The 12,373-nt window shown below is 43.2% G+C and overlaps 2 protein-coding genes across 5 annotated transcripts in view; one reads left to right on the forward strand and one right to left on the reverse strand.

Annotated features, from left to right (window-relative positions):
* Positions 1-5,930, reverse strand: part of LOC119647126 — a 36,863-nt gene extending 30,933 nt beyond the window's left edge. The window contains exon 1 of the mRNA XM_038047913.1: positions 5,810-5,930. Coding sequence (XP_037903841.1) covers positions 5,810-5,930 — 121 coding nt within the window. The remainder of the gene's footprint in view (positions 1-5,809) is intronic.
* LOC119646603 (endoplasmic reticulum aminopeptidase 2) overlaps positions 1,558-12,373 on the forward strand; it is a 110,005-nt gene continuing 99,189 nt past the window's right edge. The window contains exon 1 of one of the 4 annotated variants that reach the window (XM_038047099.1): positions 1,558-2,480. The gene's annotated coding sequence lies outside the window, so the exon portion shown is untranslated. The remainder of the gene's footprint in view (positions 2,481-12,373) is intronic. The other 3 variants (XM_038047100.1, XM_038047101.1, XM_038047102.1) reach the window with 3 other exon arrangements.

Consider the following 12,373-nt stretch of genomic DNA (forward strand, 5'->3'; position numbering starts at 1 on the left):
CTTCCTAGGTGCAAGCTTACAACGGCTACTGCATCCTTGAAATATTACATCCCCTCGGTCGCTGGGAGTTCAAGGCAATCGCTTTTAACCCTGAAACTCGTGTATATTTTTTTCGGTAATGTTAGTAACGGGCGTAGCGAAGTAAGGGATGGAAGTAGACTGTATTTCGGGATGTCACTTTCCGGCTTTTCTACCACCCTCATCCCCCACCAGCACATGACAACGACAAATGATAATGCCTGCCGGTGGCTAGACACTTCATACATCTCTCGGGGGATGTTTTGTCATTCCGCGGATGAAAGGCTGACCAAGATATTATGCGTAATGTAGATATGCGAATGTGTAGTGGATACGAGGGGGAGGAAAAGATGGTGGCTTGCTCGACTCCAAACAACAGAGCAGAATAAATGGTTCTGTTGCTGTGTGGGTGTTTATTTTTTGAAAATTTTACAATGCCAGCTCGCTTTGAACGCTCTCCTCGAGTGTTTGATATAATGAAACAGCTTGGATTGTTTGTGTACCTGCGGTAACAATGATGGTTTTGCAATTGCATCGGCTTTTGTTTTCAATTTTGGCCAAATCGAGGGAGGCATGTTTGTTCGGATTCTTTGATGAAGGGAGAAAAAAGGAATTAGTAATGGTGGACGTAGGTTAGCCTAGGATAGATTGAGCGGGTGGGGGCATTGGAAAGGCTCGCATATTCCGGAATGGTGAACAGAATATGTATCTGATACAGGCGCTATAGAATGTGGATGACATAGCAGTTCCACTGATTGCCTCCCATGGGTCATCATTTAAAATTGAGTCCTTAAATGTCGACCCAATGGGACAAAGAGAACTGAGTAGATGTGCTGGTGATACATACCTATGTTCAGAGCTGCTTATCCACCCCCATCGCGTTTGGAGATAATACGATGCCTGCTCTACATTTCATCAAAAATGAAGTGTTCTGCATCCACATGAAGTTGTCCCCACGGGAAGATTTGAACAGAAAGCCAAACATTTTCCAAAGATATTTCATTCCGGTCCCTTTGGCCTAGTTGTGTGTTTACCAACAAAATATCGACATGCCTGGCTTGATAATAAGCGAAAACTTCGCGCGCGGGAAACAGAACGCAATTCGAGGAAGAATTTCCTGAACCCTCATTCACTACCCTTCCGCGTTCCTTGCGCTCGTTGCCTGGCACGGTTCCGAAGAACCCCCGGCTGGATGCGGTTGCATTAAATCAGCTTGCCTTTATTATTGTGCAATGTGTGGGAGAGGAGCTTTAAATGGTGTTGTGTCCTATCCATGTACGAGTATCCTTGCCTTGTATATGAGAATGCATGTTCGAGGCAGCTCTGCTTTCGTCGTTCCGCGAGTCTTTGCAAGCCACCCACCACCTACCACCCACTCGCCCATTCGGTTATCCTTGCAGGTGGCGGACTTTTGCACATATCCTTCGCCTGGCGGGTTTGAGTGAGCAGCATCCTTCGTTGAAAAGGAAAACGTGTGGTGCACACACTGTGTGGAACTTTTCGGTTTTGTTCGTCGAATTCTTTGGTTGGAACCTTTGAGGCCGACTGACGAACATCAGGCGCTCGTCGCAACGGAAAAGAAAAGCACAAGGAAAAACTCGGAATAGCACATTGCCGAGCAACGAGAGTTATTCACATTTTGTGAAAGGACGCCGATGAAAGCACGATACGGTTTCCTTTTTTCGGGATCCGGTTTTGTGTGTTCGAATACAAGTCGGAGAAGATACGCGGCGCGTTGTGAAAAATTCTAGTGGAACCTTGTGAGGATTTATCATGTGAAAACTGCGTAATAAACGAAAAAGGTATGCGAGGAAATTGGCATAAAAATAAATTATCCTGTAACTGCCAGAACGCCACTTGTAGAAATGTCGGGAAAACCTAATGGCAACCAATCTGTAAGACGTGAATGTGATTTGAATGTGAATCAAGTGCTTATTAAATTTTCAATAGAGAGCGTTTGTCTCGACTCGTGTTCTTAGGTATTTTCAGTTGGAAGGACTGTTAGGAGTCCTTTAGTGCTTTCGGTGTGACTAATATTCATTGGAGTCCTTTATTAGTTCCAATGTAGGTAGTGGATTTATTGTTGGAAGCATTTACACATCTTTGTAACGTTTTACTTAAACTTACTAAAATTAGGTATACTCGAAGAAACCCGTGTTTATATGTGTGCCTTCCCTGCTTTGAATCCTGTGAACTATTTTTCATAACATATTTCTATACAAGGACCTGACTGTGCATATTGTTGTAAACAAAAGTAGCCCTCGATATTTTTGCATAGTGTTCGTATCAATATTAGTGTAGGACAAGGATATATATGTCGTAGAGAACCTCATCTTAGAATACACCTTCATTTCCGGGGACATCATTTCCACTAGACCTGTGAACACTAGGATGCATGCTTTCACGACACATATCTACATAGAACATTGTATTTATAGATACTAGTGGAATATCTAATGTCGGTAAGTATCCTTGAATATGTAAATATTGATGTGAGTTTAGACTTAAGTCCTTCAAGTGTGAAATGACAATAAATGGAAATGTGCAGGAGAGTAGAGCACAAGTGCAAGAGAATTAATTTGGGAACATGAAACTTCGGTGAGGAGGAGCCTCTCAAGAAGTTTGGGAAGGCTTATGTCCAAGGAAGTATGTTGTTACGCTGGTGCGGCGAATTCTTCTCATAAATCAGAATAGACTGGTTTGATTTTGTACCTAAAGGGATGGCCAGTTGACAAAGGCTAAGTTTTTCTAGAAGCAGAAAAAAATTCTTTATTCACCAAGTTGTGAAATTACTGTATCAAAATTCCAATATGGGCTAAGAGCTATAGTTTTCTGTTACTTTAGAATATTGAAATGATATCCATTCCAATTGAGTTGCGATATCAGAATACACTCGAAGTATTTTCTGTTTATCGTAAAATGTTAAATTTCAAAATTCTCTCCTCACAAAATAACGCCCTGGATGTGGACTGTCCTCACCATACCGATCTTTGACAATCATAAAAGAACATTAATTGATTTCTGGAATGCGCGCAAGCTTGGTCGAAGGACTCCAGAATATTCGCATACCCAAACTTGAGCGAAAATTCCGCCGAAATCGGCCACCCATTTTGGACCTAAGTGAAAGGGGATGGTGAGATTCTGCAGACACTCCTTTCCTTCTTGCAGCACTTTGATATTGTACTTTGTGTCAGTGGTTGTAGACGTGAATCCTGTATCAGGCTGTTGCAGGCAGCTACCCCAAAGCATGATCCTATGATCTGAGAGCTGGTTTCTAACAAGATATTGACTGCAAGACTCCGGTCTACATCAAGGATCATCACAACTGTGCAGTGTTAAATATCAACGGAGATATCCGATATAGTACCTGCTGTGTAGGCATAATCACCCGGTTCTCTCAATCACTCCGCCGTGACTGGCACAGCGGTTTGGGTTTATACTCAGTATTCATACCAGTGGAGGGGAGGCCTATCTAACACTTCTGCTGCAATTAAGGGGTACGGCCCTCCCGTTGTACAGCACAATTCCAAGCTTGAGCCCCAGAGGAACTCTGCCACTATAGAGGCACAACCGCCATGAAACTTCTACAAGGGGGATAAATGCAAATAATCGAACCGAGAACACATTCTCCAGGAATTCTCCGGTCCCCATGGTTCTAGATAATCTTCGGTGAGGTAAGAGATATTTCAGGTCTCTCGGGTCTGATCGTCCTCCTCGAATACGTGGGCATCACAATCAGAATCCCGCAATGACTGGCAAAACGGTACTGATTTATACTGAATGCGGGATCAGCAGTACAATATAACAGATAAGAGATCATAAGACAACCCAATACAAAACACAAAGAACTGCTGGATATCCACCATGGCCGCTATGACAATTTGCCCATCATATTGCAGCTGAAGCAGAGTCGAAGAAGGCAGCACGCCTGAACATTCATGTCGTCTAGATTGCGGATGTCACAATACTTTGGATAGACACAGAGGACATAAAACCAGTTCTCCGAATCTGCCCCACAAAGAAGACAACCCTGACTGAACACTTCTACAGGGTGCGGCAGCATAACTTCCTTTTTTAAAATGCGCGCCACTCAGTTAGTTGATGTCATAGCGGAGCGCTAGTGGTCTCGTTCAAGAGGGGATACTATAAAGTTTTGTCCCGACACGGTTCAGTCGCCATCATGCGTTCGAATAGTGAGGAGCGTGCCTTTGCCGTTGAGGTTTACTTTTCAAGCGGATGTTCGGTTATTGCAACACAGCGTGCATTTCGGAATCGCTTTAATTTAGCCCCGGTGGCTCCCGTTCCAGACCGCAAATCAATTGTTACATGGGTCACTACATTCAGACAAACTGCAAGTGCGACTAAAGGAAGAACTGGAGTCCCTCGGCCCGTTAGATCACCTGAGAACATTGAAGCAGTGAGAGCGTCAATGTTGCGATCGCCACGGCGTTCTGCGCGCAAACACGCATCTGCCCTTGGACTATCCCATCGTTCTGTGGGAAGAATTCTTCGTGATGATATTCATTTTCATCCCTATAAGATGGTGATAGTGCAGGAACTTTCAGAACGTGACTTCAATTCTCGGATGAGCGCGTGTAAGCTTCTTCTTGATGTCGTTCCCGAGGGTGCTATTGTTTTTTTTAGCGATGAAGCTCATTTTCATTTGTGTGGGTCGGTTAACAAACAAAACATGCGCTACTGGGCTGACACCAACCCTCGAGAATTGCATCAAAAGCCTCTGCATTCACCGAAAGTCACAGAGTGGTGTGCAATTTCCTCAGCCGGAATTATTGGTCCCTGGTTTTTTGAGGAAAATGAGGTTACAGTGACAGTGAATTCGGACCGGTATGTAAACATGCTACAGAATTTTTTCTTCCCACGGCTAGAAAATTTGGATTTGGGGGACACTTGGTTCCAACAAGACGGTGCAACAACACACACTTCAAGAGCATCGATGGCTGTTTTGAGGGAACACTTTCCAGAGCGCCTTATCTCAATTAGAAGCGATTTGGAATGGCCGGCACGCTCTCCCGGTCTGTCCCCTTGTGATTTTTTCTATGGAGTTCTTGAAATCCCGTGTTTATGTGAACCGTCCAAGAACCCTACAAGATTTGAAGACCAACATCCAGGAAGAAATTGCCAACATAACACCTGCTATGCTAACAAGAGTCATGACAAACGCCAGTAATCGGTTTACGTAATGTATGGAGAATGGGGGACGTCACCTACACAGATTTGATCTTCAAAACAATGTAACATTATAAAAAATAAATAAATATTTTCCGATGCATACAATAGTTTTTATTGAGTTTTAAAAAAAGGAAGTTATGCTGCCGCACCCTGTATTTAACAACTTGCAATGGTGTCCCTTGAGATAGAGTCTACCATGACTTTGCAACATGAAACATGAACGAAGAGCCTATGTTAACATGGCGTCATATTGTTTCTGCTTTTCTGGGTAAACTGTTTCCGAGATCGGAGCCTTCGGTATCTCCTGGCAATCGAGCTGAAGGACCGAGGGGAGAAGAAATTCCTTCTCTTTAGTATTGCGAGTTCGAGCGGAGCATGCCGAGGCTCAGGTATCGGAAGTAACCTAGCTCGGATGGGATGACTGGCGAGATTTGCAAAGCCATCTGACTCATGTCCTGTGTTTGTATGCTTTTGTTTTCGGGAGGTCAACTTCCCTGCATTCTGAAATACTGCCACCGACGAACATCTCTTTATATAATATCACGACACAACTCGCCTATAAGCGAGTAATAAGGGGATAAACATCACATTGACGGCGCACCCTTTGGAATCTCTTCCTCAGGCAACGGACTTCCATCTGCTTTCTGCGAAAAGCATTCATCCAATACGTGAGATGCTTCGGAGGTACTTGTTTGGGCTTCCACAACACACTCATTCAACATTTCAACGTTCTCATCCACTGACAAGAGATATACTCACAAAGATGAGAGCGGCTGGCTAACTCCTCCATCTGAGCAACATATTCCACCCAGCTACAATCAGGCGTCTTTCAACGAATCGCCGTATGTGGGGTAGTAACATTTACATGCTTTAAGAACGTTTCAGACAAAACAATACTTCTGTCCTACGTATACCACGGTTCCATGATTTATGTTGGGCATTCTTTCTGGGCCATTTAGAGCAGACCGCATTCGCATTCATACCCAGGATCAACAGTGTTCCGCGAAGATGCGGAGCCACCAGGCACCCAATATACTGCTCCGGTTCGTTTGTTAGTGAAAAGTGCAGACTTACGCAAGACCACGGTCCCAAAGGTCCTGTGATTGAGACGTATACGCCCCACTCCTTAGTGAGAACACAGACACCCGCATGTCAGCGGGAAAACCCTTGATGCAGCCATTGATTTCCCCGGGTTCCTGCAATAGCACGACGCCAATGCAACGCTCGCGCATCTGCTGGCGAAGATCTTCAACAAAGCAGCTTCCCTGTCGCAGTGAAACTTCAGCATCCTCGTAAATCGGGCACAGTATCGACCTGAGCATATGCCCAGGCGGAAGCCTGCGATACGGACACTTCAGGTAATGAACTTCATCAACTACCCTATGGTGGAACCTCAGACATCTAAAGCATGAAGAGAACAAGTCATGCGACCTGACCCTGCAGCTGAACCATTTTATATACACTTTCTCAGTGAGCGACAGATGATCTTTACTTGCTTTTTAGCCTCTCCGATATAGTGGAGAAGGATACTTTTTATGAGCAACTACACGCGGTCCAGGAGAGATTCCCGTAAGTTGATAGGAGTTTAAAAATTCCGAGACCACCGAACGTAAGATCACAACAGAATGCCAAAGAATACGGGCCTTAAAAGTCACTGTAAATTCTGTCCCGGAAGGAAGCAACTTTGGAAAGTAGGGGTGCAATCTATGAGAAAAACGTCCCTTTACTCAACCGATAAAGGATGCAATTGAAAATATTATTGACCTATACAAACTAACCGATGAGAAGGCACGGAAGCGTTTCGAAGGAATAACTCCTGGTAAACGACATCCTGATTCAGTATGTTCAGAGAGAAAGCAGACTTTCAGCAGAATAAAGACGTTAATTAGAGAGACACAAAATGGGGTCATGTTACGTAAACTCAGGGAAATAGAAGAAAAGCCAGTTGATTGCAGAAGGAACATCGGCGAAGCCCTGGGCGTGCATGCAGATAGAACACTAACCTACCGAATTACCATTGAATGCAACGATATTGATGAAATTGTCAAAAGCTATGAAGCAAGGACTCAAACTGCAGCACTTGTTCTTTCAGGAGAGGGTGCAAAAGAGGTTTTGGAAGCAGAAAGGATAAAAATAAGCTGGGAGGCTTGTCTTATCCACGAATAGGCGATGATTACAAAATATTCGAAAAACCAATGGGGTAAATGAGAATTGCTACCGGCTATGCAGGGGATGCGGAGCTGGAAGCTATATAATGAAGACCTGCAAAAAAACAATCTTGTATATTCTGCTGGCAGGACCAGACAAAATACGCTAGTAAAATACTTAGCACTAATAAATAAATAATGAATCATCGTCATCAACGGTGCAACAGTCGGTATCCGATCTAGGCCTGCCTTAGTAAGGAACATCAGACATTCTTGTTTTGCGCAGAGGTCCACCAATCCGATATTCCCAAAAGCCGTGTGTCATCCTGGTCTCGCTCCAGGAAGGGCCTGCCCTTATAAACTTGCCGAGTGGGATCATCGTCACCGACAGGGATTAAATGGCCTGCTCACCGTAGCCTATTGGGCCGAATTTTATCCATAAACTGCCGATCGTTGTATCGCTCATAAATTTCATCGTTATTTAGGCTATGGAATCGTCCATCCTCATATAGGGGGTCAACAATTTGTGGAAGGATTGTTCTCTCGTGCACGGCTAAGAGTTCCCAATTTTTCTTGCTGAGAATGCAAGTTTCCGAGGAATACATGAGAATTGGTACGCTCATTATCTTGTACAGTAAAAGCTTTGACCTTATGGGAGACGTTTCGAGCGGAATAGGTTTTGTGAGCTGAAAGAGGCTTTGTTGGCTATCAATAACCGCGCGCGGATTTTAGCATTGTAGTTAGTATCGCTTGTAATTTTCGACCCTAGATAGGAGAAATTATCAACTATCTCAAAATTGTAGTCCCCTATCTTAATTTTTCTCGTTTGAACAGTGCGATTTGATGTTGGTAGATGGTTGGTTTTTGGTGCTGACGTTGCTACCATGCAGCCCAAGATCTGGCACCACCTGCACGATTAGGATGAAGATAGATTGTATACCTCGGTGAATGGTCTTAAGAGTGAACTTGTTTTTATCTGGCCTTGTACTTTGGTCAGGATCAGCCTAGTCAGTCTATCCAACTTGTTCGGGGTACCGAATTCTTTCATGGTCGTGTACAGTTTTATCCGGGCAGCCTCAAAGTCGTCGTAAAGATAACGTAACTGACGGCCATATTCCAACAGCATTTCCATCGCTGATCCGTTGCTGATTTGCATTGACAGAAGCCCCTTTGGTATGGGCGTATAGGACTATCCGGCCTATGATGATAGCACAAAATATTTTATAGATGGTACTCAGCAACTTGATATATATAATATAATCCGGGCCATAACCCTCTTTTTCTATATGAGACGGATAATGCCTCGTTGCCAACCGTCAGGCGTTGATTCGCTGTCCTACTTTGAATATCAGTTGTTGAAACACTTGGTGTAGTTGTAATTCCATCAGTACCTGCCGACTTATGGTTTTCAAACAATGGATTACACGGACTGCTTTTGCTTAGCACATAGTCAATTTAGTTGAAAGTGGCTAATGTTTGTTTGTAGACCCCTTTCTGCGCAAACAAGGCACTTGAAACAACCATGCGACAGTGTTAGTTGGATAATCCGCTTTAGTTTTCCATCCTTAGTTGGCTATTATACCCAGTCCAATCCAAGTATGATTTTGATATTATACCTGGAGTAGGCTTCAAGGTTCGTTCCATTGCCTGGTCTCATTTTGAGGGGCGTAAACCTCCCCCACTCCGCAGATAACCTACCCGGTGCACATGGTTTACTGGATGACCACTATAATATATGATGTAGGGGCAGGAAATCGGTCTCCGTCCAATGCACCTCTTGTAAGTTATGACATCAGCATTAGACTATAACAGGGTATTGGATAGTTGCTTGGTAGTTCTTTCGCTGTACGGCGAGCGCAAGTTTCATGAGAAAATACGTAGATTTTTGATCCTTTTTCGTGGCCGAGTCCATCGATTCTCCATGTAGGGTTGTCAGCCCTACTCAACCTCCAACCTGGAGGACCAATTGGTCCTTCTTCTTCATCTGTAGTTTTCCATTAAGAAAGAAATGCCAGCGATCATCACGTGGTGGTGAAGATAGAGCTTGTTGGTAGAGCTATTGATTTAGGGGGGCATAGGTTTAGCAGGCGTTTTCCAGATTTTATGCTCCATGTTGGGTATCAATTTACATTTCGCATAGGTCCACCTAGAAGGAACTAAGAGAAACGAATATTAAATAAAGTAAGGAAGTTATATTTTAAGCGAGAATCAAGCAGAGAATAAGTTATCAACCCTCTTTGGCAACATAGAAAATATTTTTCTATTTAACTTACCTACTGCAGTACAAACCTTTATCGAATTCCTTGGCAGCAAGCTAAGTCACAAACAGAACATTTATAGACTCAGCCCCAAACCGCATTCCTGAGAATAGACTAAATTTCATTAAATATGAATCGATAAATAAATTAACCTGCTTTGAACTCCAAACGACCATATAGTTAACATAAATGGAGTGAGTATACGTAGTCGTGCACTCTAATCAATTTCAATCGTATACATATGTGGTGTATCTTTCCAGCTTTTTGACGCATATCGTATTATAAATCAATTACTTGTAGAAAGTAAGGTAAAGGCAGACAAGAACTAATTGTGTAGTAGCGAGACCTGAGACCTACTTTATTGGTCTGTTATATAATAGTCAACTACTGCTTCCAATAATAGCCCCATGTCTAGTTGAAAATGAAGGACGGGAAACTGATTATAAAGTGAACGGCAGGGAAGGATTTCTTGAGATGCAACCCGCAAATTTGGAAGGGGATATTGCTAACGAAAAATTGTGCGCCCCGAATTCGGGTTGAGGTAGCAATAGCATATTGATTCTACCTAGGAGTATTACTATAACTTTTCCAGAATTGTGATAAAGAATTGCACCTCACTTTAGGTTTGTATTTTTTGACACCCCACTTGGCTACTTTTTAAATAACGTCAAAACTACGAGCTGTGTCAAAAAGTATGAATCAAAATGTTCCTTTCATTTGATACTCCAGGAAAGTGTTATGTACCTTCTTGTCCTCCTGTCAATATGTTCAACCCTGCTGAGTGTGCAGTACGCAGGTGTGTAATGACTATTTTGATTGGGCAATATTCAAAGACCATCCTGGTTGGCCGGAGTTAACCTAACGGGGAGAGCTATCCCAAAAGGAAAGTTGTCGAAATTAACCGTGAAGGTTCACTCAAACTCTACTGAAGTACCCCGTCAACACGCGCTTGCTCGACTGTTTGCTAGCCAGCTCAGGAATGGGTGTTGGGGGAGGTCACTTCTGCCCTAAACGTGAAATTATACAGAACTAAACTAAGCCTAACTAACAAAACTAAGCCTATGTGAAAACAACAACAAAAAAGGGTCAATGATCGTTTTTGAAATGTTAGGAATTTTCTATATTAACGGAGAACCACTGAATCCACCCTCCAGCACTAATCCAAGGAAGGCTAGAAATCGTCTTAAAATCTCTTCTAAGGGTGGTAAAGAGCAGTATGGCCTTGCGATAAAGAAACTATCGTTCGGGTAAAGAAACTATCGTTCTAATGCGCAATCACCTACATCCACGTCAACACTTTTACGGGTCAGGACAATCAACCGATAGTGTTCTACATCAGCCGATACCCAAGAAACAAAAGAAATAGCACTTTGTGGACATCGGAAGAGCGTTCGACAACACATCGCCCACAGAGATACGAGAAGCCCTGCACATCGTTTGCGTTCGGTGTTCGGTGTTTACGCTTTTTGCTCCACGAATTTCCATCTGTATTTGACCACAACTCGACTCTTTGAAATGTTTTGCCACGGCAACTAATGCTATCTTGTTGCTCTTTAAGTACATTATTGTATATGACGTTCCCTACCTGTGGAGGTAATGCTCTTGGAGTCCATCATCAGTGTCGTACCAAAGCCGTACTTCCTTTGGGTGGCTGACAAGAAACCTAACGGGAGACGGGAATATCATATAGGAACCAATTTTATGATTTCGGAAGTAAGATCGATTTTTTCGGAAACCAAATTTCCAATTTCAAAATTTTCTAGACTATTAGCAACCCAGAACTGTCATTATATGTTATATATGTATATGAGTTAGAAAGATAATGCTCGCCTCGAGATTTACGAAGTTTAGTAGTGGTAGCTTGAGGAACGTCAGTATGAGGACGTAGGGTACATATTTGAGTATTATCAGCTGGAGTAAGTATAGGCGACAGAGGGTTCAAGAAAAGCAAGCAGTCCATAACATTACCTGTACAGAGTTTACCAAATGAAAGAGGCTGAGCATATCTCCTCAAACTGTGTTTTCAGAGGAAGAAACTAGTGTCATCTTCATCATTTCCTAATTCCAAATACTGGCATATTCTCAACGGAGCGTAGGCCCATGAGTGCCTCCTTTATGCTCTTTTAAAGATGATCCCAAGGAGAGTGGGCAGTGCGGGAGGACAGTAGATACCAGGTAGTAGTGAACAGTGGATGTTATGATAAGTTCTGTTGGCTTGACCTTACCCCAACATCTTGGATCACCTTCATGCAGGTTACACTAACATACGAGGTAATTTGACAACATGAAAATATGCGGAAAAACAAGGCGTATGATGGAAATTATACTCCCTATTATCCCTTTACATTAAAACTTCTATTCTGGGCCTCTGAGGAAACTTCGAACCCTCAGGAATCCCCCCTTCCCACCTCCTCTCGTAAGACTTCGGACAGAAAATTGCTATTCTGACTTACAGCTAAGCGGTTCTTAAGGCAATTAGGTTCAATCAGGTGAATTCCAAACTGGTATGGGATTGCCTTAACAGGCTACACTGGGTTATAAGGTAATAAGTCAGTAGTTATTCAGGAAAGGAGCAGAGGTTTAGGGCGGACCAGAGCCCTTCTGTGGAGTCGAAAGTGGGTTCATAGTTACCACACTGAAAAAATAAGAGGAACGGTTGATAGAACTGTACTGAGCGATCTTACCAGGAATGCAACAGTCCATGGTGCTCATGGAGGAATAGAACCCAAACACTCGAAAGATTTTTCAAACCTCATCAGC

The sequence above is a fragment of the Hermetia illucens genome, chromosome 1 (assembly GCF_905115235.1).
Source record: "Hermetia illucens chromosome 1, iHerIll2.2.curated.20191125, whole genome shotgun sequence".
Classification (NCBI taxonomy): domain Eukaryota; kingdom Metazoa; phylum Arthropoda; class Insecta; order Diptera; family Stratiomyidae; genus Hermetia; species Hermetia illucens.